At 47.7% G+C, this 26310-nt stretch overlaps 1 protein-coding gene across 2 annotated transcripts; it reads right to left on the bottom strand.

The window, feature by feature from the left end:
• Positions 1–455: 455 nt before the first annotated feature.
• Pitx2 (paired like homeodomain 2) lies at positions 456–20123 on the bottom strand. 2 transcript variants are annotated; one of them, XM_076864437.2, is made up of 4 exons: positions 19884–20123; positions 16156–16211; positions 4142–4347; positions 456–1717 (listed from the first exon to the last, which is right to left on the bottom strand). In XM_076864437.2, exons 2-4 carry the CDS (start codon positions 16199–16201, stop codon positions 1154–1156), a joined length of 816 nt encoding a protein of 271 aa, XP_076720552.1. In that variant the 5' UTR covers positions 16202–16211; positions 19884–20123; the 3' UTR covers positions 456–1153. The 2 variants fall into 2 exon arrangements, with proteins under 2 accessions (XP_076720552.1, XP_076720551.1); XM_076864436.1 differs by lacking the exons at positions 16156–16211; positions 19884–20123 and adding an exon at positions 5205–5715.
• Between the last annotated feature and the right edge of the window lie 6187 nt (positions 20124–26310).

The following is a 26310-nucleotide window of genomic DNA, read 5'->3' as shown; positions in this document are numbered from 1 at the left end:
TATTCCTCTTAAGAGGAATGTATATAAATGGTACATGAATACATGCATACACATTTCTCCAGAACAATTGACTGGAGGTGCAGTTTCTCCTCTGTTGGGGTGAACTTGAGAGTCATGTGTCTATATTTCTTTCACCTTTCTTCTTCTTTTATGTTGTTTCTAGCATAATGGAATCCTCTGGGTTTAAGCCAAAGAAAAATCTGAAAGACAAGACCAGACTTTGCCATCTTCCCTCTCTCCCCAACCCTAGCCCCAGCCCCAGCCCTAGGAGTGCCCCCCCCTTTTTTTCCTTTTTAGTTTCTGATGAAGGACTATAATTTATTTCTACCAAATTTAAATAAGCACTGCCACCTTGTATGTTTTACTGGCAGGCAGAGGAAACTAGTTTGTTTAGGAGGCAGTGACTGAGACACCTCGGCCAGGTGACAAAGGAGGGGGGAAAGAATTCAGACCAATTTGTATGCAGTATATTTTACTCCCATGAAATAAAACACATTTTTTTCATATTTGCTGAAAAGTAAAACAATAATATTGTACGAAATGTTATACACAGGGTAGGTTGTACATAGCAGTTTCAGAAACATCATTGCATCCACCAGAGAAACTATTCTAAAACTGATATTCACACATTTTTATAATAATAATATGTTAGAAACATACAGTGTGGCATTTAGTATATACATTCCCTTGCTCGCAAGCGAAAAATCCTAATCGCTTCTGTATAACATGCTTTATTTTAAAGCCTAACCTTTAAAAACACTGTTGTGATATTACTAACAACTGCTTTTATAAAATTAATTTGACATTTCGATATATATACATCCTTTCAGTCATTTTAATGTTAACAATGCTAAACTTAAAAAATAACAAGCTTATAGTAATGTTAAAATGTCATATCCAGTCAAACATTTGTTTGTGTATGTGTCCTTGCAACTGTTGGAAATACTTCTAGTGAAAGATGTCAGACACTGAGGACTTTCCTTTGAAAACAAAGGAGCTCTCTCTTTAATTCAGTGGTTTCCTTTTCTCCTTATATCTGCTTTTTCACTTCCTTTCTTTAGTGCCCACGACCTTCTAGCATAATTCCCAGTCTTTCAAGGGCGGAGTTGCCCGATCCCGCACAGTCCTAGAATCCCAGCGCAGTGGGCGCGGCTCACACGGGCCGGTCCACTGCGTACTGGCAAGCACTCAGGTTGGACGCAGGGTTCTGCACGCTGGCGTAGCCGAAGCTGGAGTGCTGCTTTGCTTTCAGTCTCAGGCTGGCCAAGCTCGAGTTACACGTGTCCCTATAAACGTACGGAGGAGTCGGTGGCGCATAAGGACAAGCGGGTGTCGGCACCGCGGAATTCAGCGACGGGCTGCTCAGGTTGTTCAAGTTATTCAGGCTATTGAGGCTGGAGCCCGGAACGCCCGTCACCGCTGAGGGCACCATGCTGGACGACATACTCATGGATGAGATGGAGTTGGGCGGGGAAAACATGCTCTGTGACGACAGGGGATTGACGTTCATTGAGTTGAAGAAGGGGAAGCTCTTAGTGGACAAGGAGGCTGACGTGAGGCCCTTGGCCGCCCAGTTATTGTAGGAATAGCCCGGGTACATGTCGTCGTAGGGCTGCATAAGCCCGTTGAACTGCGGCCCGAAGCCATTCTTGCACAGCTCGGCCTGCTGGTTGCGCTCCCGCTTTCTCCATTTGGCTCGGCGATTCTTGAACCAAACCTGGGCGCGGTAGGGTAAGGGAGCAAACAGAGGCCACAGTGGGGATTAATAAAAGCTAGATCACAGAGCACACCAGAGGCCAACCCTCCACCAGACGCGCGTGCGCGACGCACCCTGCAGCCAGGCACCCCACACCGCCAAGGCCCGCACTGTTTCCAGCCCCAAGCCGCAGTCAGAGCCGGGAGGCCCAGCCAGCTCCGGCCTGTGAGCGTGGGTTCCGAGCGGGGCCGCAATGTCTAGCGGGCTGTGGGCCGCTTGATCACGAACCCAGACTCTCCTCAGGGGCCAGAAACACTTACTGTGAAATAAAGGAGGGTCAGCCGACTGCCCACCCCTTCCCAGACCACCTTGTAAATTTGCTTCTACTCCAAAGCCTCAGACCCCAAGAGGGTGGGAGGGCACCGGAGTACCCGCTCTTCCACCCGCACAGTTCCTCCCTCCCCTCTTGGATCTCCACTGTCGTCCCCACCCCCTGGAAGGAACCCCTTCAACAAGAACCGGAATGCGGCACTCTTCCTCGCCTAGAAAAACAATCCAATAAAAAGCAGAGGACCACCTCAATCTGCTCCTTAAACTCCAAGAGCCCAGAACGGGACGGTCTCTCGCTCCCCTTCCTTGGTTCTGCTTGGTCTCACACTCCGCCCATTTCAGGCCCCTCAGGCGTGCCTTGACCACCCCAGGCCTGACCCGACGCTACCCTTTGGTTTTGCAGGCGGCCGACCAGGCCAGTCAGCCCCCACCCGCGTCCGGTGGCCCCGCCACAACCTCGCTCCAATCCACATCGCGCCCACCAGTCGCCCCAGACGGAGTCTTTTGTGTATTGGAGTGAGGCCTGGCCCGAGATTTCTGAGCTGACACCGGTGATGTTTCACATTACACATCTCCGCGGGTCCCAGACGCCTAATCCGCTTTTTCCCTTTCTTTCTCGATTTCCTTTTTATCCCCCTTCCTCTTTGCACCCGACTGCTATAAAAAGCACGCCTCACTCCCACTTGGCTTGAACAGGCAGTCGCTGGAAAGAGGCAGCTGGAGGGAGCAAGATCCCTGCGCAGCGGCTGCACAGGACAAGGGAGGGGCTATGGAAAAGCGGGTGGGGTGAAGGACTTTTCCGAAGAATGCCAGGAACCCCACAAACTGTGTTTTTATTTTAATTACTTGCCATTTCTACCCTAGGCCTTCTGAACTTTGTCCAGGCGAGAAGGGTACGTGCAAGGCCCGTTCCCCTGATGCTGAAGAAGGCTAATGGAAGACTGACCTCGCGCAAAACCACGCGGCCTTAGTCCCAGCTCTGGTTCCGGGCAGTTAAAGTAAAACTCTATCAAACTTCATCCCGGCTCTTTTATCTATCAGCATAGCCTCATACCCTGCACAAATGCCTCCTAGGAGTGCCGTCATTCCCTCTTACTTAGAAGCACATTTTGGTTTTTATTCTTTTTATTCTTTTCGCCGCCGTTTTTGTTACCTAACGTTTTCTTATTTTTGTTTTCCTTGCTATGAGGACTTTATTTTTCTACCCAGAAAACTTTTTTTTTTTTATCATTTTAAAAAGCAAAACTTCTAGATGCTGCTTGGTTCTGCTTGCCGCTTCCAGAATCTTAACAATTTTGGAATTTTCCACCGACCAGCACAAACCAGGATGTTGCTATTGGGTAATTTATTTAAGCTCATTTTTGCCAATCCATAGAGTGCAGATTTACTTCAAAGTTAAGGTAAGCTCTTTTCCTAAAACTATGATTGTAATTTGGTAGAGGGTTGTATCAGTATTCAAAGAGTTCAACTCCTGAGAGAAGATGAATAAACCAAATTTGAAGTCTTCTTTTTCCACTTCTCTTCTAAGAGAATTTAGCAGAATAGTAGTTCTGTATAACACTTTGCTTCCCGGGATCACAAAACCAGGGAATAGGGTCTGAAAGAGGCATAAATGGCCATACCCCCGCAAAAAGACCGTATAAAGAACTCGAGCCGAAGAAAGAAATGGCTGAGCCAGGCCGGGCGTGAAGGTTTCCCAGGGAGGGCCAACCCTTGCGTGTCTGGCTGGGTTTTCCTTGTTAAAGGCACACAGGTTGGAGCCTGTTCGCGGCTCCTGACCGGGAGGGATTTTATTAGCTCTGGTCTGGCGACTGCAATCCGGGAACACAATGCCCTTTGCAGAGGAATGCCCACGCGGCCCAGCTTGGGAGGGCGCAGGGCACCGCAGGGAACCGGTGTAGCTCCCAGCTCCTGCGCCAGGCAGGCAGCTCGGCCTCGGAAGGGGGAGCTGTAATCTTGCAACACCGGCAGCCACTAGGCCTTTGCGAAGCTGCTCCCCACCAGCGCCCTGCGAGGCAGAGTTGCCTTCCATACTCCTCCCTGCTCCCTGGTCTGCGGGCCTTGCAGCTCAATAACGCCCTCCCCTAATTTCCCAGAGTTGGAGCTTGCTCCTACCCGAACTCGGGCTTCGGTAAGGTTGGTCCACACCGCTATTTCTTCGCGCGTGGACATGTCTGGGTAGCGGTTCCTCTGGAAAGTGGCCTCCAACTCCTGCAGCTGCTGGCTTGTAAAATGAGTCCGCTGCCGCCGTTGCCGCTTCTTCTTGGACGGGTCGTCAGCGCCCACGTCCTCATTCTTTCCCTGCTGGCTCTTATCTTTCTCTGAAAACGATACACACAAAGGTTCCGGTCAGCTTGCCCACCTGCAACCCCCAGACTCCAACCGGACCCGGCGGCAGAGGCCGCGAAAGAGCTGGGCTGCCGGCAGCTGGAGGGGTTCGTGCTCAGCGACTCCGCGCTGCAGGGAGAGCTGCATCTATGGGGTGTGCAGACGAAAGTTGTGGGTGTGTGCGCCCCATCTCCTCTCCTCCCCCCAAGCGCCGCACGTTTTATTTACATGTTTATCTCAGCAAGGCGGCACATTCATTTTTATAGCCCGTGCTTTCAAGTATATTTACACACCTCTACGCAGCCACACCAAGTCTCCCCGGTCGCGTGCACTTGCGCGCGTCTTTATAGACCCCCCTCAGCTTTCGATGCAGTTTGGAAGTTAAGGAAAAGGAGCTACTGGGATTCATTAGGTTCCCAGGTTCGCCAGTACTTTGTGGGGGTGGGGGGTGCCTCTTCGCAAGGAGCATTTGAGTGGTTTCAGAAGTACTTTTCTAACGAGCTGAAAGCAGAGAAAACAGGGACAGAGGTGGAGTGGCCTCTGAACATCCTTGAATGGAGATGCTGGAACTTTTGTGATCCAGGAAACAGAAAGGAAGCCAGTGTACGAAGTGGGGGGTGGGAGATGGCGGCAGAATTGCGCTGCCAAATGAGCCAGGCCAGCGGAGGTAAAATGAAAAAGGGACAGGGTCATCAGAACCCTGGCTTCCGGAAGTTCTGCGGCCAGCCAGCAGAACGACCACTCCCACCACGCCTCCCCCTGGAGGGGCTGACTTCCTTGGGGTCGAGAGGGACCAGGCGGCGCGCAGGCTGCTGTTCTGGAGTGTCCGCGGGGCGGCGCGGCGCCTTACCTGCGGCCTCCGGGCTGGAGGTGTCGGAGATGGTGTGCACCTCCAGCCTGTGCTTGGAGGAGTCCAGGGAGCGGGGTTGACCTGGAGCCAGGACCGAAGCCATGGCTAACGGCTGGGGATGGTGACCAGAGGAGGAAGAGGAGGCGGCCGACAGCTTAGTCCCGGCTGCTCGGTGCTCCAAGTGCAGCGGGCCTTTCATGCAGTTCATGGACGAGGGAACGCGCCGCCCTACGAGTCCTGGGCTACCGCCCCGCCGAGCCCCCGTGGCCGCCGCTGCACGCTTCGAGTCGCGCTCTAGGCGCGTAGTTTCCCCGCTGTGGCCGCTGCAGGCAGATCAGGGTTCGCAACCCCTGCTGAATCCCGGAACCAAGCCTCCCGGGTCTCCTTTGGAAGGCTCAAGCGAAAGAATCCGGCAGCCGAAAGTCAGAGGGCAAACGGAAACATGGGGATGTGAGCAGGAGAGCACCTCTCGGAGCGTCTTTGGGGAGCAGGCTTCCACGCTCCAAAGTGAAACAAGAGTGTGCAAAGACCCCCTTCTGTCCTCCCTCCCTCCCCCAAATACCCCTCCAATAAGGAAAGCTAACGCCGATCACTCTCTGCCCGCCCCTCGCTCGCAGCCCTGACAGCGAAGTGTCAAGAGTGACAGGGACAGGTAGCTGATATTAGATCCCCCGCGGCGGCGGCAGCGGCAACAGCAGCGACGCGGCCTCTGAGCACACCCTCCGCGGAGCGCACGCACACCCCTTCTGGCCGTCGAGCTGGAGCCGGGCCTCGCCGCAGCTCAGCTCCAAGCACCCAAGCAAGCGACGGACAAGATCTGCGGCTCCGCGCTTCTCAGTTGGCCTAACATCTTAAAACCAGAGGCGGGCTTCCTGGTGGCGAGACGTCACTCTGCCGCGGCCCTCCCCAACCTTCTCAGCCTCCGCCTCCTCCAGACCCTTCGAGGGGCGGGAGTGACGTGACTCCACACCAATCATGAGGCCCCGAGCTGCGGCTGAGGGGACTGTCCTGTCTGCACCTATCAGCAGTGTGGGGCCGGGCTAATTCTTGCTATGCCCACCGGGTCTACACAGGCACGCTCCTGGGAATTCTGTTCCTGCCCCGCCAAAGGCGATCCGACTTTTAGTTAGGATCCTGAGGCTCAGAGATGAGGGTAGGAGTCAAAGACTTGGGAGAAAGGTGTAGAAAGGTTAATGTTGAGGACTGAAAAGTACAAGATCAACAAGGCACCGCACTTCCCTTTCTTTTGTCTCATTACTCCATTTCAAGTAGAGACAGACACCCCCCCCCTTGCCCCGTATAGAAAGGAGACATGCTACCTAAAACTATAAAATGTTTTAAAAACATCAACAAATCCACGTTCCGATCTTAAATTTTCCAAACTGCCTGTCAGGTGAATGCCGCGCTAATCTGAAGAAGCCTTACTTTAATTGCAAGGAAGACAGAGCCCTGAAAAGGCAGGCTAATAAATTAGAAATCGAGAAGAAAATGGACCCGTCAAAAGAAAATTACCTTGACTTTAAACGAACTACTGCTTGGTGGTTCAGTCCGGATTTATACAAGAATAAAAAGTCGCCTCAGATCACGTCCTCTGTAATGCTTATTAGTCCCCAGACAGACAACACACAATAGAATAGAAACCCTAACCCAGCGTGTTCAAAATGCTGAAAGCTTATCCATTCTACTTAACGTTGATTAAGACACATATCCTAGATCTTTCAAATTCCTTGTATACTGTATTAAGCTCATCCTAACCCGAGAGAGCCATGCTTTAAATTTGACTCTCTTGTTTACTTTATTATCAATCAGATTCAAATCCATAAAGCCTGTAGAATCAACAACCTTGAGCTAATTATATATAAAATATGCTGTAATGAATTTCCATACAATTAAAAAATGTTGTCAAATAACCAATTTCAAGGATGATTTTTGCCATTTTCTTTTCCTAGGGAGCTCAAGCCTATCTTGAATCATTAAAGTACAAGCAGGCAGGGGCGGTAGTATGTGGGCTGAGGGGGGGAAGCCTACAAGAACACTCAACTAGGAAAAGCAAAGCCTTATTCATTTACATAAAAGAAAACAAGAATCACCTTCGTGGTCATCAACTTTTTAGAGCACCATTCCCAAATAAATTAAAGTAAGAAATTCAAATATTGAATATAATTTTTGAAAGTCCTTATTGTCAGTCTGGTGATATATAGCTCTCAGTAGTAGAGTGCTTAGCATGAGAGGCCCTGAGTTCCATCCCCAGCACCACAAAGGAAAAAAAAAGTCCTTTTGTCCCCCAGCTTAGGTCAGCTGAAGAACACAAAGTAATCTCCCCTGGGTTTCTGCATTGGCGATTGTTTTATTGTGGAGTTAGTGTTATCATCCCTGAATGTGTATTTGTTTGACATTACAGTCAATGATTTGCAATGCTAGTATGAGGTATCTTCAGAAAACTCCCTTCTTGTCCTTGTTCACAAGATTGGGAAACTTATTCAGTCTGGGACTGAGCAGATGAAGCTGACTACAAATCTTCTTGCAACATATCTTCCTCCTCTGCTTTGACCACCCGCCCCCCAACCCTATCTCCCCCAATCTAAATACAATTGAGGGCGGTCCGAGGAACCAAATGAGAATAGTTTTTCAGTCTCTTCCCACCAGTATTATCCCATACTATGATGAATTTAGCTACTACAGGAACTTTCTTCATAGTAAGTTTTAAATCAGCATTTCTGGTTTTAACCTTTTATTCCACTTTACCCCATTTCACACACGTGAGCGCGCACGCGCGCACACACACACACACACACACACACACACGCACACACCTGCTCACAGAACACATCCCCATGTGACAGGTCTGCATTAACTGAGGCTCATACATCCAGCTATATTAGGTCCTGCAATCTTATCACTAAATTATACATATTACACCAGCAGCCTGTTGGTAAAGAAGGTTAAATTAATTTACATTCTGCTCATTATCTAGTGCTTAAATGACGCATTTTATCCCTGAGATTTGGCGGAGAATCTCCTTCTCAGACCCCACAGAGTTTCACTGAAGACAATGCTCTTACATTTGTAGTGGTTTTTAATCTGATAAGACTCTAATTTGCTTAAGTCTTTTAAATAAGGGTTTTAAATGTTTCTAGCCGTTTTCTTATTGAATTTCCTCTAATTCCCCCAAGATCATAAAGTATATGTGTAAAGTAAATATTTTCTTCCATTGCACTGTCAGCCAATGACCTATAACAAAGTCAATATGAATCCAGTTCTTTTCTGCCCAATGTGTTTACTAATCACATCCCAGTTTCTTCTTTAAACCTCAGCATATCTATGAACCCCAAAATACCATGATCCTTAAACTTCATTTCATGAAGAGACTCTATCACATCAATGGATGGAAAAAAAAAAAAAAACTCTACTGTAGTGAGCATACTCCTTTCCTAGTTTCAAGATTCAAACCCGGAAGGTGCATTTTTTTTTTTTTTTTTTTTTTTTTTTTTTTTTTAGGTTTAGGGTGTTTTTCAAAACTCCTTATTCTGCAAAACTGAGAAGCTCCACAGAGCCATATAGATTTTCAAACCCATCTCATTAAATCCAGAGATTTTTTTTTTTTTTTTTTTTTTTTTTTTTTTGCTTTAAGTTCTGGTGGCTCTGCTCTTCTAATGGCATTTTCATCATGGTGAACTCACACATGTGAAGGACCTCAAACAGTCTCCAAAGTGGGTGAAAAACCCGAGGGTAAGTGACAGCAACTTAGTGGTGGTACCAATGTATGGGAGATGTTGAAAATGCTGGAGATCTTCAAGCCTCTGAGCAGCCAAAAAGATAAGGAATTTAAATTGTGTGGGTCCACTGAAGTCAAGAGGAGAATAAAAATGAAGTCAAACATATATGTCTGTGTGTGTATGTATATATACACACCACACACACACACACACACACACACACACACACACCACTCCCAACAATTGATTCAAATTGAGGGTTTTCTTTGCATTTTTTCAGCCAGAGTTTCAATCCTCTCCTAAATCTCTTAATTACTTTACACACTCTGAGCAGATGAGATTAGGTAACATTCTTCCCAGGACCAACAGGGCTCACTCCACCATGACAGGGAAACAACAAAATGAAAAGTCTAGATGGGAAAAAGGAAATGTGTGGTAGAAACAAAGACATGGTTTTCAGTGAAAACTCTGTGGTGGTAGTGGTGAGCAAGCTTGAAGATTTAATCAGCATAACACTTGTGTGCTGCATGCACGGGCATTGGCGGCATAGATGGGAAAGAATTGTAAATCAAGAAATATTATGTATTTTGTGATTTCAGCATAACTGTGATCTCTGGCTAGAATTTCTTGATTGACTCTAGAAATTACTATGATTTCAGCCTCCATCACATAAGTTTTCAATCCAGGGAAAAGCAACTTGGTCTCTGCTGCATGGTCTCCTCCTAGTGCAGATTTGAGCTTTTGAGTCTAGGAGACCTATCAGAGGCCGACTCAATTGGGTTTTCTTGCTTACTCTTTCAAAGAGAGACCCTCCAGGAGGGAAATGTGTGACACGGGGTCAGGCGTGTTTTGAGCTGGTATTTGCCACCGATTACCAGTCTTAAAGTCTTATTTAATTTCACACTCTTTAGTGTTAGTTGCGCAAATTCCCTCTGGCCATCGGGCCGAGCGGTTGGGCTGGGCAGCCACTCTCGTTAGTTGCAGCGGAGTATGGGCCTGGACCTACCCAAGCGATTTCTGAATTTTGGAAAGAATCTGCCCTCAGAGCTCACCCGGAAGATGGCTCAATTAGATATCTTCCTGAGCTGTCAGGCCCTAGAGGGGCGGGAACCCTGCCCAGCCCAGGCCAGCTCAAGGACGAGGCCCGCCCGGACTCAGCTCTCAGCCACGTGATGTGCGGTGAGTGTGTGCGCTGGCCGGGTGAGGCGCAGAGGTCAGATGGAGACCTTGCACCCTGCCCAAGAAGTGGCCCTTCCTCCCCTCTTTCCACTGCTTGGCTCCCCCGGAAAACAAACCAAGCTAGAAGAGGTTCCCTCTCCTCCAGAGCCGTGAAACCAACCCAGAAATTTAAAGCTTCTCCGTGGCTGATTTTTTCCCTATTTCCTAAATGGAATAAAGAAGTGCTGGTTTGTTAAAAGGGGCGGATTCTTTTCCGCTTCGGATGTCGGTAGATAGACTGAGCAATACCCACCTTCCCTGGATCCCTGCAAGTGATACCTATGTTTCTGTCCCACAAACTCTAGTTACTCAACCTCTTCAAGTTTGGGGTGATTAGCTGCGGGGGTGGGTTTCGGTGCGGGTGGGAGCCCCACCCTCAATGAGAGAAGAGAGAGATTGGTGGGGGGAGGTGCTGAAATGACTAGACCAATATGCCTCTAATGTCTCCTCACAAATTTGCCTGGTAGCGCTATAGGTTTACCATGCGCTCATTTAATCTCTGGAAAGTAGCTATTTAAATAAAGAAGTAAAATAAAGAAAACGGTAAGAGGCATAGGGGAGGAAAGAATGGGGGGAGAGAGAATGAATGGATGCATGAATGAAAGTATGAGATTAAACATAGATATCCAGGCTTGGAGAGAAAGAAGTGGCAAGGGGCTAACTGAAGTCACTTAAAAAAAATAACTGGATTAAAGCACTCCTCTCTCTCTCTCTCTTCTCCTTCTCTCCCTTTTTCTATTTCTCTCTCTCCCTTCTTTCTGTTTTCTCTCTCCCAGACACGCTGGTAGCTAACATTCAGCATTAGTTGTCATGGTGACCATAAATCACATAAATCCAAAAATACCCACCTATAATCTGAGATGAAGCTTTTATTTCCCTAGCGAAATAATATTTTAAAAGCTGTCAGCTGACAAAAAAAAAAAAAAAAAAAAAAAAAGGAACCCACCTCATTGTAGTAACCCAAGTAATATATTACTTCTAAAGGTTTAAATTAAAATGCCATCCTGTTAAAAACATGCTGGGAGAATCTTGGGTACTCTTCATATCAGATCCTCACAAAGAAGATCTTCAATCCTGATGATTCTTTAACACACACATACACAATTTTGCATGCACTGTCTTCTTCCATTAATTTCTTCCCTTACCTCTCAAGGACTACCTTAGTCCTCACAGGCTCTATGCACGGGATTATAAAAGAAGAGTATTCTTGTAGAGCAGAAAGAAACCTGGGACAGAGCTGAGCCTTTTGGGACCTTGTGTGTTGCTCATTGGTTATTGATCATTTCCCCAAATGAAAGATAGGGGCTTTGTGGGTAAAGATGTTTGCAGATCCTCTATGCGGGGGGGGGGGGGGGGGGGGGGGGGGGGGGGCAACCTATCCGGCTCAAGAAGAAAGGCAGAGAGGACTGGAGAGGGAAAGGTTGAGTAGTGAAGAACTGAGTTGGGTAGCTAGGTGCTGTGGTTAAGTCTTGGCCTAGAAATGGTAGGTATATTCTCCCATTTCTGCCTTTTTCTCCTCCAGGAGGAAACTTCCAATTGGAGACTCTGGGGAGGGACATGCGGCTGCATTTGGGCCCTTTGTCTTCTACCTTGGGCTTGTTGTCTTTTGCCTATCTTGGATTACAGGGTATTCGCCTAGATGAAGAGCCATTAATTACCCATTCAGTCAATATTAGGAAGACGACAAAGCTTTTTACATAGGATTAAGAAGACATCAGATTGTTCCATTAGTATATTCCTGCTCACGAATAAGCTTTCGTTATACATTTCCTTTTCCCCGGAGTCGCTCTAACAACTGCTGCATACATTAACAGCGGGCGGTGCGGAATAACAGCCCAACCAGAAACTTTTGCGTATGAAGTCAGTAGCGAGTTTCGCGACCTGTGAACACTGCTTTTGACAGCGGGGATCCACAAGGGATTGACGACATTTGGACAATCGGTACAGTTTCCCCGTTGGCCGGGAAAACCGCAAAGCAGAGAAACAGCTTCTGCCAAAACGTCAGATTGGATGTTGAGGTGATGGTGGTGATGTCCGGGTGGAGAAAAGAAAATGGAAAACTCTTCTCTCTACCCAGCTCTCCTACTTCACGGCATTTTCCTCAATCCTCATGCCTCCTTCAGTGAGCACTTGTCCCTTGTCCCCTAGCCACAGTAAGAGCCCTCCACATCTCCTTTCTGACAACTTAGGGTCCAGATCGCCACCCTAGAGCCACCATTTTGCTTTTTGCTAGAGACGATCTGAGCTGATCTCGCTGGTATCCGTATTAGCATTAAAGTCGCTTCATAACCGCGAAGGAAACCCGGATTATTTGCTTTCAGGGGGAACATTAGGCGTCCACGTAGCACGTGCTAGGCAAACATTTGCTGATTGAATGGGGGGCAGAGGGGGGAGGCTGCGACCACCGAGAAAGTCAGAGTTTACCCGGCTCCTCTGAAAGAGCCTGGGACCAAGCTGCCATAGAGTAAGGAGGTGTGTACCGCGCCTTGGGTATCCCAGGGGGCCTTGGAATTCCCCAACCTGGAGAAGAAAGTCTATGCACACCAGTCCGTGGCACACTTTTAGCCCAGCCATTCTGCCAAAGCTATTTTAAAATTAATGGCTTCGCTGGGGGTGAGAGGCTGAGTGAAGTTTCTGCCCCACTCCAAACGCAAGGCCAGGCTGGATTTCAGTCCTGATCCTAGAGCCACCACCCCTAAACTTTTGGAGTCATCCACAGGGAAACGTCAGTCAGTCCCCTTCCTGAAGGTCAAGGCCATCTTATGAGTTCTGCAAAATAGGTTCCTTTGGGGGGATGCCCATGGTAAGAAAAACCAAGAGCCCCTGATCCACACCGAGGCTCCCTTTCCGACACTGGCACCTATGCGGGGAGTAACTAAAGTTACCAACTCTTCCTCACCACCCCCTCCTACAGCCATTCCTCTCTTAACCCTCAAGTCCTGGATTTCAAGGGACATTTTAGTCACCTTCGCACTCCTTCCTCCGGTTTCTGAGTTTGAGCTTCGCTTGGGGTCCGCCCAATGGGTATCAAGAAGGGGCCTTTCTGGGGAAGGGACGCTGAACCAGGGCCCCTCAGAGGTCTACCCTGCCTCTTCAGAGCATTTGTAGTCTTCAAGGAGGGTATGGTGTGTACTTGTGGGGAAAGGAGAAGATAGTGCCAATGATAGAGAATCACGGCTTCAAAAGAAATCATATGCTGTTGTATTTTTTTCTTTTTAAAATTATGGGAAGTAAATATTTTTGTTTTAAAAGTGGGTTGGCCAGGAGTATGCAGATTTCCTGTCACTTTATAATCAGTAAAGGGTACTTACTCTGGCAACCTTCAGAGATGCTATAGCTTTGCCTACTCTCATGTGACAGTTTTTCTTTACCGGTTCCCTAAAAGCCAATAAAGTCAAATTTTTCCCCATTTCTTCCCATCACAAGCCTCTCCTTAATTAGTGGCACTAAACATGTTTGGGCAGCAATTTTTCTCTTCGGTCCATAAGGTAGCAAACAGACGTTTTGACAGTGTAGGGGGAAGAAACTTTCACCTGCACTAAAATAATCCGGGCCTGAAAATAGTGGTTAAGAAAACAATCGTTCATTATTTCTAGGTTTCCGGTTTGTTTTTGTTTGGTTTTAATTTTTATTTATTTATTCTTGCTAATTATGGAAAGCGAATGCCCAGGGGCACCTGTGACCTGTGCGGGCAGGACTCTCGGCTTTCAGAGCTTACTGCCCATGTGAGAGGACCCTATTCCATTCTGGACTTCTCCTGGAAGGGGGTCCTTCTTCTCTCAGCCTGTAAGGAGGTCACCTGTCCTCAGAAACCATTCCTCCTGTCAACGAGACCCGGGGTGGGGGGCAGGGGAGGGGGAGACAGATTGAGTCTCTCCGACTAGAGTGCAAGAAACGTCAGCCTCTGCTAGGCGGCTGCCCGCCCGCCCCGTACGAAGCGAGACCTGGGAGCTCAGCAGATCTGTCCAGAGCCCGGGCTGCGCCTGCACAAAACATTCTCCCTGAGAGTCATCGCTGCTCTTGATTTTTAACCATATTCCAAACATTCTCCGGTCTAATAATTTATTTTTATGACCGATTATCAAACAGAAGAAGAATTTAACACAATCTTAATGACAGAAATCACCCGACATTATCTCTGCATTGCCCCCATTTAACCCCATGGGGTTAATCCCGGACAAGTGAGCGTTTAACTGGCCCAGCAGGACGACTGGAGATATTGCGCAGTGTAAGGACCAAGAAGCTTCAGCTCAGATCGCTTTAGACGTTGTATTTCAACAAACGATGCTCCCCCACCCCCTCCTCGGAAACACCGAGAAGCCTAAGTGTAGCGCCTTTGTTTTCTCCTTAGGAATAGGGTTTGTTTACCAGACTGGAGTCCCAAATCGCCCCCCTCTGGCACACATTACATTTGTATCCTTACACTTTAATCCGGAAGGAGGGGGTTGGGGCGGAGGGCTGTGGGGGACTTTATCTCCTCACACTATCAAAGGTCAACAACCTATTAAGGCTGGGTACTTATTTATTACGGAGCCTGGAAAGCCCGGAGAACACTAAATTTAAGTTTGAAATATATTCCAAAAGAAAGTCCCCTTCTCCTCCTTAGACACACACATACACCCGCACGCACATACAGACACAAAATTAAATGACAAATTTCAATTCAGCGAAGGGCTGTACAGTGGGTTAGAGATATTTACACCTTTTACACAGAGCCTACAGATTTTGCGCCACAATGTCCCTTGACTGGTCCAGGGCGAAATTAGCCAAACAACGATATCACCAGAACCAAGGCCTGGCAATCGGCACAAACAGGCAGGTTCGCGTCGTCAAGGGCGCACGCTCCAGTCTACCCTCGGCTGTCGCGCACAGTGGCTGCCCTCAGGCTCTTCGGGGCTGTTGTCAGAACCTCGACCCGCCGAGGCGAACCTTCGCCAACACAATTTTCCTGCGCTTGCCTCCCGCGATAAACTCCGCACCCACAAACCTGGGTGGGGCATGGCTGAAAGCCTCAGGGACCGGGTGGGCCCTGGTGATTCTGCGCGCAGTGGGACACGACGAGCGACAGAGGTCGCTGTTGGACCACTTTTCCGCGCCAGCTAGAGGAGCCGAGGTGCGCTGGGGAGTGCGGAGAGGATCAGACCACAGGGGGAGAAAAGAGGGAGAGGTGTTGGGTCTCAGGAGTGCAGTATAATTTGGGGAAAGGAATTAACGTCCCTGGGAACGGCTGCTTCCCGTTCTAACCAGAAGCTAAGTGTCTGAATTCAAGCAGCCGCGGCGCCGGGTCTGGCGGCCTCGTCTGCTTGTGCTTCACCCGAGGCCCGGAGTCCCGGAGGCGGGTGCCCAGCTCGCGGCCTGAGCTTCCCTCCCGGCCTTACCATTGGCGCCGGGATGCTGCCGCGGGAAGAGCTTGCTGCTCGCTGCCTCTTTCCGGCTCTCGGGAGAGTCTGTGAACTCGACCTTTTTGATTTCGGAGTCTTTGGAGAAGAGACATTCAACGGCCGCCGGCTGCACGCCTGGGCCGCGCGCGCGCGCCCGCCCCACGTGCAGTGGAGAAGGACGCCAGGGACCGTGGCCCGAAGGACCCCGGGGGTTGGGGGTGAGGGTGGGGAGCGAGGCAGGACGGAGGAGAAAGAGGGACAAAGAGCAAAGACCCAGTTAGAGAAAAGAGCGGACGGCATTCCCATCCCCCAGACCCTCTGGCAACCCAGCGAAGAGCGGCGTAGTTTCTCCGCGCCTTCTCGGCTGCCCGCGGCTCCAACCGGGAGAGTGGGTCAGGGCCTTCCGCACGCAACAAGCTGCATCCTCTTTGCCCACCGCTCCCCAAAATTTCTCAAAGGAGACACTGTGGGCGCCCCGGTTCTGATTTTCTTCCTGCCTAGACGGGCCCCTCGGAAAATCGCCCCTCGCCGGGGCCTCGCTGCAGAGCCGGGGCCCACTCGCCGCCCTTGAGTAACGCGGTCTCCCGTCCACTGGCCCAGGACACTGGTCCACGGCCAGCAGAAAAGGACTCTTACCTAATTGCACACACGCCGACACTAGTTTTCGGCAGTTGGTCTCCATTCCCAGTTATCTGCAAAACAGAAGAGAAGGAGGGCTTTGAGAAGCGCGTTCGTCCAACTTATAAGGTTCAGAGGAGGCTACCTGTGTGGAGGTCAACGTCAATTCTAGCTGTTATGCGCCCATTAGGTACTGCGCTTCAAACATGTTTCTAGTACCTGTCAGTTTCTGGCTGCCCACAGCATCTCTAGCCCAGCCTCCTCGTCCCTAAAACCTCCGCATATTTACCAGGAGCGCATCTATCTACGGAGTTGCAGGGAAAGGGCCCCGGAGGCAAGAGGCCCATAAAGCCACAGAGTTCAGGGGAGACTGTGGAACTACTTTCAAGGGTGTCTGTGTTGGAGAGCAACCTTCAGCACAATTTGGGAGCGAGTAGAGACGACTTTTCTCTTTTGAAAGGCCACCATTCAGCAGTGTTTGTCCATTAGTTGGAGCTCCATAAACATTTGCAGAACGTCAAAGCCAACTTGCTCCTGTCCCAGACAGCACTTTCCCTCCGTTTTCTACATTCTGAGATGAAGGGACTTTGGGCCTGGGGTGTTCCAGGAGCAAGCTGACTTTGGGCCTCTCATCCACCAGGAGCCATTTTTCCATATTTAGCCACACTTTTCCCTGGAGATACTCATCCGGCCATTTATTTACCCTAAAGTATGATTTAAGATCGCAGAGAAGAGAAACGGAGTGGACTTAGCGAAACAGAGGAGGGAGAGCAAGCGTTCCTGGAGGGCTTACTGCCCGCCAAGCACGGAGAAAGCCCTAGGGCAAACTGCCCCCCTAGTTCTTTCTTTTCCCCTTCAGGCAAGCCAAATCTTTGAAATTTCCAACCACAGTGCTTGGAGCCAAGCGTTTTAGCGTGCACCCCCTTCTTTGCCACAGGCAAACCAGGGGAAGTGGGCGGCGAGGGCTCCATCAAGTGGGCAACCGAGCATTTAAAAATCATGAAAAGAGGGGTCCTGGGCTCCCGAGGTATGCTGGCGGCAGGAAAGCCCACTTTGCCAGGGGTTGGGGGTGGGAGGGAGCTTTGCGGGGCTGGCGGAGGGACAGAGGCGGGCAGGGAGTTGTGGGCCTACTTCTACCCTGTGTCTTTTTCCCCTGCTTCCTAGCCTCTCCCAGAGTGAGCCTGGCCCCAGGGGCCGCTGGCCAAGGTCGCTGCCTAGAGGAGGGGCTGCCCGGTGCGGTGGCGTGGGGATCGTGTGTGGGGTCCTCCTGGTGGTTCCCCCACCAGCTATTGAGAACTCGGGCGGGGACTCTGTGGATCCTTATGGGCCTGTGGGCCCAGAAGTAGCAGTTTGGCGGCTCCAGATTCAGTGATTCTGCAGTAAAATCACAGGATTAGTCCCTGATTGAGATGTCTGTTCGTGAGATATTACAAAATTCATTATCACAGCTTTCTACTAACTCGATATGAAGTAACACAGATGGGATTTTATTAGTCCAGACTTCAAATGTTTACTTATGATAATTTCAGGGGAAATTTGCATGTCATCATCATTTCGATAATCTTTTTTTTTTTTTTTTTTTTTATATGTCTGAACGGGCTGCATTATTAGCCGGTAGCCAGAGCATTGCAGATGGCAATTGCAAATAGTTGTTTTTATTTTTTTTTAAGGAATGAAATATACAAAAGAAAAAGATCTGGTCGCTGGGTGTAAAGTCAATTATTACACATTCTACGTCCCCTACCCCCCACCCCAGCCCTGTGCTTCAGTGTTGAAGACCAAACAAAGCAATACAAAACAAATCTTCAAGAACTCATAGGGCTCCACTCTAAGGACTGAAAGGAAGGTCAAGGCATGTTCCTTAGCTCACTCCTACGTGTCCTTGTGACTTCAGGATTTATTTTGCAGTCAAAAAGCCCTGAGACCTGCATTTTATACTTTTTATAATGACCAGGCCTAATAGATTCAGTCTATTTACTGGGGAAGAAAAACATTTAAAAGAGACCTTCGATTCCTGCCTGCTAATTCTTAAACTTGCCCTGTTAAGACAAGTCTGGTGTGACAAATTTCGCTTCCAGACTTTGGGACTGGCATTAATGGCTAGTCTCATAAATTGAGGATGTGGGACTTTTCCTGATGGGAAGTTATTTTCACCACAAAAGTTCATGTCTTGTTGGAATGTATATGCCAGGCAGTCTTGTTTTGACCAACTTGTGTTTTACATTGTGACCACACGAAAGAGCACCACACAGCACCACACTGGCAAAGCAGACAGGCAGGCTCTAAGAAATATAACAATTTGTTTAAAAATAATTTCTGTTGATCGATCGACACAAGAATGCAATTGAAGGAAAAAATGTAGTTCTAATAATTCTAAATACTTTTCATATTTCTCCCCTTTGCATTTACTTTGTTAATCCAGAACAATATCTTTAATGGAAAGTTTAAAAATAAACAGGAGAACATGTGTTTTAAATGAACCAAATTGGTGTGATTAGCCAGTAAATTAATTTGCAGTGGGTAATCATTTAAGGAAATTAAAATACTGCTTAATACAGTTCCATATTTTACCATGTGTAAGCCTTTTAAAAACTAATATCGATGCTTTAGGAATATCTGGAGACAAACATGCCCAATTTAGGGGACAAAGCACCTAAATAATTTAAGTGCAGTTTTGCTGAGGTAAAGTACAACATTCCATAAATGAGGTGGCTCTTTAATTTTTCGGGAATGTTTGATTATTGTAATCTTATTCTTATTTCATGTTACATCAACAAAGATCCTCAATTTTGCTCATGTGCTTTGTTTCTCTGACATTATTGGTACTTGAATTTTGATGGATTTCCTCCAAAATGGTATTTCATGTGATAAAACCATCTTTAGTTTTGATTAATGGGCTAAACGGAATGCAAGGACCTATCTCTAAAGCAGATTAATTTTTCATTAAGATATTTTAGAATGTGAGTTCCTGTAATTTTATTTATAACAGTAAAAGTGTTCTCCATTTAGTTTTTTATAATAAGACAATACTTGTACAAAGAGGGTAAAAAAAAAAGCACTCTATGCTAGTCTGATTTCTAAATTGTTTCTTAAAGTAAGGTGATTAAACTGGAATAAAAGAACACATTTCTCGAGTTTAGAATCATATATTTTTCTTTAGACTCCAGTTGGATACTAGTTACCTCCCCTGCGTCCATTTAAAATGTATCTCCTGAAGTGCAAGATTGGAGTTGACTGGTGATCAATTTAAAGGATTTATAATCCAAAGTAATTGTTCGAGCTTGGCATCTAGGCCTGGCTCCCAGGTAATTCGTTTGGGCCTGAGAGGTCACTAACTGCCAGTTAAGATGGAATCTCTTTTTCTAAAGTGTAATAATGGGAAGAAGGCTAATCTTCCAGTAGCTGAAACTTTGTACGAGGCCCTTTATCTTGAGAATGCTAATCCTCAGCCTGAGGATTTGTCCCTGCCGTGTTGGCACCGAGATTTCAGGGAAGATACCTCGTTTTAAATGCCAGCCATGGTCTGGCTTCCCACTCGACTTCAGCACCCCCGTAGATTGTTAGTGTCTGTGACTGGGGACGAAAGAAACAAGGCTTTGCAAGGTCTGTTTGCCAACTGCCTTACCTCGAGGGAAACGCAGCCCCTAGAGCCACAAATCACCTACGGTGAAGATTCTCCAAAGTGGAACAAATTTCCAGACTTGCATTATCTCACATCCCTGCGGGGAGAGATGGCCTCCACTTACCGGCTACCGGGAGAAATCTGCTGTCTCCGCGTCCCACCGCTTCCCAGGACGATTTCCAGAAAGAAGAGGCTCGGGCTGCACGGAAAGCGCCTGAAAGCAGGGCCTGGGAGGACTGCAGAGCTCCCGAGGGTGCTAAGTTCGGAGAGAGTCCACGAGTGCGCTGGGGGCCTCCGAAATCTAGCCGTCACTGGCAATTTCTTTCTGCTCCTCTCCGGCTTTCTCGCTCGGTCTCGCACTCTCTCTCCCCTCCCTCCCTCTTCATCCCTCTCTCTTCCCTCAGCTCCGACTCTGTGTGGGGAGTGACGTGACGTCAGCAGAGATTCCACCAAACTCCACTGCACAGTGGCGCGCGGGCGGGCGGGCGGGCGGCTGAACCCGGCTGTGCGGCGGGCGATCAAGGAGCGAGCACAGCGCTCCAGCGAGCGCGGGGGGGAGCGCCAGGGGCGACGCAAAGCAAGGCAGGGGAGGGAAAGGGAGGTCGGCGGGACGCAGAGTCCGGAGCAGGAGAAAGAGCCCGGAGGCCGAAAAGAGAGGGAGCCGGGCTGGGCGCTCCGACAGGAGCTGACTGTGCAGAAGGAGCACGCGCTCCCGCAGTGGAAAGGAGGACTAGAAGGGAGGGAGGATGGGATGGAGAAGAAAAAGGAATCTGCGCCAAACCGGGAGCCCTAATAAATCAGAGGGGGAGGGCCAGGGCGTGGGGAGACAGACACCTACTCCTGGGGGAGTAAATCAGGACTGCTTGGAAAGACGGGACAGGGAAGGTGGCCCACGAAATGGAACAAAGGACACTGTGCATGGGTTTGTTTGGGTGAGGCGTGGGGAGTGTGTGTGACTGTGTGCGAGTGTGACCTCCTTTTAGGCCTGCAGGGTTGGAGAAAGAGGTCGCAGCAATGAGAGGCCGAGTGGGGGAGGGAGTGAGAGACTGACAGAGGGCAGGAGTGGAGGTGAGTGGGTGGGGTGAGAAGGGATGACTAGGGAGAAATCTGGAAAAATGGGGTGAGTGAGGGAGAAGGTGTGTGTGTGTGTGGGGGGGGGCAACAGCCGGGAGCAAAAGAGTTAGGTTAATAAGGGTAGGAAGACCTGGACGCTTGGCTCAGTGTGACAGAGGCACCCCGCCTGGGGTCAAGGCAGTGGACCCGGAGCGCTCCGAGTGTCCCAGCGCAGGTAGGCACGGCCACGGTCTGACCAGTGTTCACCAAAGGATCGCGCTGGACAAGGCTCGGACGCTCAAAGTCTAGAATTTCGTCTGCTGTACCTACACTCAACAAGTTCACCCCGGGTCACGGATATCTCATTTTTTAAAATGACGAGGTTAAGGTTCCTGGTGAGGATGGTATTAAATTGCACGGGATGGGGGAGGGGAAGAAAGAGGAAGCTTCCCTCAATTCCACATTTGCCCCTAAAAGCGAAGAGTGTGTAAAGTTTGAGGGGCCATTCTCAAGCTCAAGTGTGCCCTACTTCTCAACCCTCATTTTCCGATTCCTTGACTCCAATAAGGGCGTGTATTTTGGTAGCATGCAGGATATTTTGGCTCAGTCCTGTCTTTGGGTGGAAGGACTATTAATACGATTCGCCTGGAAGACCAGGTGCGAAGGCTTCTGACAGGCATATGGGACAAAGTTCTTTCAATCTCAAGGGCGTCCAGTTAATGTATGTTTTTGGAACGTCTCAGAAACCAGCCATAGCTTTCGGGTTCGGGGTTTTCCCATCATGGGAGCAAAACTGAGGCCCACCATTCAAGAGTCCTCCTCTTTGGTCCCCAATAGAGAATAAACCCTTTAAAAGCTGCATTGCTCTTTTGAATCAATATACCAATTCACTCAATTTTAGGAAAATATAGACTTGTTGGGAGAACGTGCATGAAATATATACATTACAAAACGACTGACGTTTAAAACTAAGGGTGGGTTACCACATAGTTGCTGATCTCTTCTTACATTAGAGGTTATCTAGAACATGTTTTGTATTTTCTTGAATTACTCCGTGTTTTGAATTCATCTGAGTTAGCAGTAAAAACAGGCAAACAAACTTGCTCAATTTGTTTTGAGTGCTAAATCCCTTCACTTTGAAATAGCTAACAGTCGACAGATGGACTCATTTTGTGGAAAGGGTTAGCCTCTTTAGCCACGAAGAAAACTGAGGAGATCTACATTTAAAGCCATTTCTAACCTTCTCCTAACATCCATGAAAACTCAAACTTTCTGTTTTTTACCCAGTGGAAACTCAAAGCAGCGTCATTTAAGAGAAAAGTAATGAGGGGGAAAATATCCACATGCTATTTTAAATGTTTATTTCCTTCCTGCCTGATAATTTTATTTCTGCTTTCTAAAATATTTCTGAGGCAAGAAAATTAAATTCCTTCAACAAGCCTCACAACTGAAATCTAGTAGCAGTAGACTGTAAAAGGTGGTTCGAGAACAGCATTTTCATCCCTGGCCTGGGCTATTTTTCCTGCCTGTCCCACCCTCCTGAGAAATGGACCGATGTTTCCCCCTCTTTTTTAATTTTCATTTTATAGAGATTAAGAGATGCTGATAGCAGACCGGCCTTTCTTCAGCTGGTGGCGAGGATGAGAAATCTCACATGAAAGTGGGAAGAGTAAGAAAATTAAAGACAGGAAGGTTCAGAAATGCGCAGGGACCTGGGGAAAGGGAAAGGAGCTGCGCTGCAGAGACGCGCAGATCTGCGCGTGCAACTCCCTCTCCACTTTCAGGATTCAGAGGTTTGCAACCAGGGCTGGGATGGTGGGGCTCCGGGAAGCTCACGTTCCCCTCGCCCCCCTTCTGTCTGGAGTCTCGCCCGCCCCGGCCTGGTTAACCCCAGGGCTGGCCGCTGCAGACACCGCGCTCAGAGCTTTTGGGTCCTCGCCTCGCCCAGCCCAAGTGCAGCTGAAGTGAGCAGCTGGTGGGAAATGCAAATGGCTCCTGGAGAAATAGAAGATACAGAATGATTCTCATTCCCTCCTCGAGTGTGTGGAAGGAGCTGGACATACGTTTCACGCTCCTAATCCTTCTTTTACATTTTTAGTCATACTCCTATTAAACAACTAATTAATGCCCAGAATCACCAGGGAATACATTAGGCATGCAGCGGAGAGGCAGGGTGCTGGGGGGCTACAAACCACCGAGCTGATTTAAGACGTGGATTTCAGGTTTTTCCCTCGTCAAAGCAGTAATGGAAGAGTGGGCCATAGCGATTGTATTTAGATTCCGATTACTACTTCGAATTAGAAGGGGGTGGAGGGAGCGTCCAAGCAAAGCAAGCAATTCCCTGTCCTGCAGATGTAAACAAGATTGTAGCATCAAAGGTACGAGCTCCTTCAGGACCAGATCGCCAGGGCTGAAAGGCGTGGGGGTGGGGAGACACTGACCTATGTATCTGTGAATTTCAGGGATGTTACACTTTCACATAAACAACTCCGGCGCGGATCCCCTGGTAATTCCTGGTAAACCCCACCCTCCTAGAATATCTTAAAAACATTTCCCCCAGAAACTTATATCCTTTGTATTTTATCAAAAAATTTGAACTATATCTGAAGATAATAGCCTTCCAGTAAACCAGTGCATTGGACCATTTCCTTCAGCCATTCCTTTCGACTTTTCCATGGTCGGATTTAATGAGGGTGGGGGCACAGAGAATTAAACTCTGGAAAACTAAGGACTGGAGAAGTGCTGGCTACATGAGCTCAGAGAATTTTTAGAGAGCTTCTAAATGATATTACTCCCGACAATATTTTGAAGCAACTCACAGAGCTGTTAGAACAAGAATCAAAGTGGGAAGCTCAGGGACAACAAAAATTTTGTGATCAAAAGAGGCAAAATCAAGGACAAATATGGGGTGACCTCAGCCAACTCCCTCTCACCCAGGAGTCAGGATTTGGGAAAGGTACAGTATTGTTTTAGAGTCCACTGTGACGGGCTGCGTGCTACCATTTACTTTCTTCACTGTGGATTATGATCTCAACCCTGGCAAGCAATTTCTCTAGCTCCTTATCTGACAACAAGCGAGTATGTAAATACCAATGGCTAGCGATGTTTAACTGCCTCAAACATTATTGATTTGTTGGCTCCTCTAAATTTTCTTTCCAGTTCAGACCTTGTTTCCGAATTGTCTATTCTGGGCGTTTGATCTGTTCCTCCGATGCTACAATACAATAATTGTTTTTAATTTTTTTTAAAGGCGTTTAAGATGAACTGATTGATTTGCATATAAATTAAAATTACTATGCGTTGCCTATTCCGGTGTTTTATAATCATTTCGAAATTAGTACTTAACCACTTGAGCTAAAAGAATATATAAATGTCTGTATTGACTCACTAATGAATTACCTAATTAAAACGTCCGGGGGGTATATGCTGGGCGCTAAAAAGATGGTTAAATCAAGACATATAAAGGGAGGGATGAATATTGGAAGGGTAACTGACCAATATCTGGAACTCAGAAAGCAGTTTCCGTAAAATTCCTAGCTTTAATTTTGGAACACTGGTCTTCCTCCTCTGTTGTTTGTGCTTGTTTGTAAATAAATGAAGTGGAAGGAGCGCTCCGGTGGCCGCGGTCGCTCAGGCCCTTGGCTCTGATTGGGACCTTGCAGTTCTAACCCAGAAGCGCTAAAGTCTGAGACACTCTGGGCCAGCCCCGCAGGTCACCAGGCCAGGTTCCCCCTTTCCCCTTGTCCCACCACCTGGCTGGGAGAGCCGAAGCAGCGCGCTTTCGGCGCGTTCTGTGAGCTGGAACCAGAGCCGACATTTAATAGATATGCTAACTGAGCACTTACCTTCGTCCTGAGAATAGGAATAAAAGGTAGCTCTTCTTAAGAGAGGCGGCGCAAAGGCACGCTATAGGAGTTCAGAAAAGGCTGGCGGCGGGAAATCTGTAGCCTGGGGGCTAGCCAACATCCCCTTTCATTTCAAGCACTTATTGATTTGCTGTTGTCATCTTTGGCGACGCAGAAGGACACTTGAAAGAATTTCTGATGGGGCTCTGATCTGAGAAAGGAGGTGACCTGCCCAAGCTCCCACCAAATTCTTAATTACCACATCAACTGCTTCTTCTTCTTCTTCTTCTTTTTTTTATCCCCCACCTCACCTCCTTCCCCAGTGGAAATCGAGTTTGCTTATTCTTAACTTTTTAATTATTCAGAAACTCCCTTACCTCTCAGTGGCTTCTTCTCGGCAGCATTTTTCTATTCAAACCTCCCCACCCCCTTCTATGGTAGGGCCTGTATATTGATCCCTCTGACCTTTGGCACATCTGGGCCCTCTGAAATCTCTCAATCTTTTCAGATTTGAGGATGGAAGGCACCACCCTCTTCACTATGTGCACACACTCAGAGATATGAAGACTTACAAAGACTGCCCTCAAACCCCAGCGATCCAGCAGATGTTCTCTTTAACGTTCTTCTCTGGAAATATGAAATGCCTGCCTGATTTCAACGTGGATACTATTCTTCTACCCTTCCTTTTTCCAAAGAAGTTTCAACATCTGGGCAAGTGTGCCCAAAACATCTCCACCCACATTCTTTACCAAATTGTGAATAAAGAGGAGCTAATACAGTGGATTGCTGTATAGATGGCATCAGGATTCAGAGTCCCTAATTTCAGGATTCTTCAATCATCTCTGGTTGTCATCTACATTGAGAGAGTCATTCTAAGCAGGAGGCCCATCAGAACCTTTGTTGTAGGATAACAGGTAAAGCCACAGTAAAAATAAAGCCATAGCAGAATAATGTCAGGTTCATTTCATCAGAATACAGATTGTATTTCTGAGTTTTGTTTGAAATCACTGAGTTTTACTATGTGCAAAAATAAACAGGAAAAATGTCAACAGAGTTATTGGTATTAGAGAAGACAAATTCCTTGGCTCATCGATGAACAAAAAAGAACCTCAAACTCTACAACTTTTGATGTTTTAACTTTAGTTTTAATTGCAGGAGTGAATAGGATGTGAACTGCCTTACACATTTCATTTACATCTACCAGACTGAATTTCTATCAAAAAGAATTTTCTTTAATTTATTTTAACAAATTCAGAAAATGAAGCCATAGAGATAATTTGACCTGGGTAATCCTTTGAGTTGACCATTCCTGTAAGCTCAGGAATGTAATACTGTTCCCTTAGAGTCTTTTTGGACTATCTTGTAGGGCTTGCAAATTCTTAACAGGCCTGACATCATTGCTTGGATCCATATTCATTATATGCAAATTCTATTACTCTGATGATTTTAAAATGGCTGTTCTGCCAGTATAATATTGACTTTCAAATAACAAAAAATCTTTTGTTTCATATGCAAAATTCCCCTTTTTACTTCCTTTAGAACTTCCACTTCAATTGTTGCAAGTAATAACAGTTTTTATCATTATTTGCATTCTTTTTAGATTTTTTGAAGAGTGGGTTGAATTTCAGACAAGACACCATCATCACCATCACC

The sequence above is a fragment of the Callospermophilus lateralis genome, chromosome 8 (genome assembly GCF_048772815.1).
Source record: "Callospermophilus lateralis isolate mCalLat2 chromosome 8, mCalLat2.hap1, whole genome shotgun sequence".
In the NCBI taxonomy this organism is placed as follows: domain Eukaryota; kingdom Metazoa; phylum Chordata; class Mammalia; order Rodentia; family Sciuridae; genus Callospermophilus; species Callospermophilus lateralis.
The sequence above is the reverse complement of the archived record's forward strand: the minus strand, read 5'-3'. Positions and strand labels throughout refer to the sequence as shown.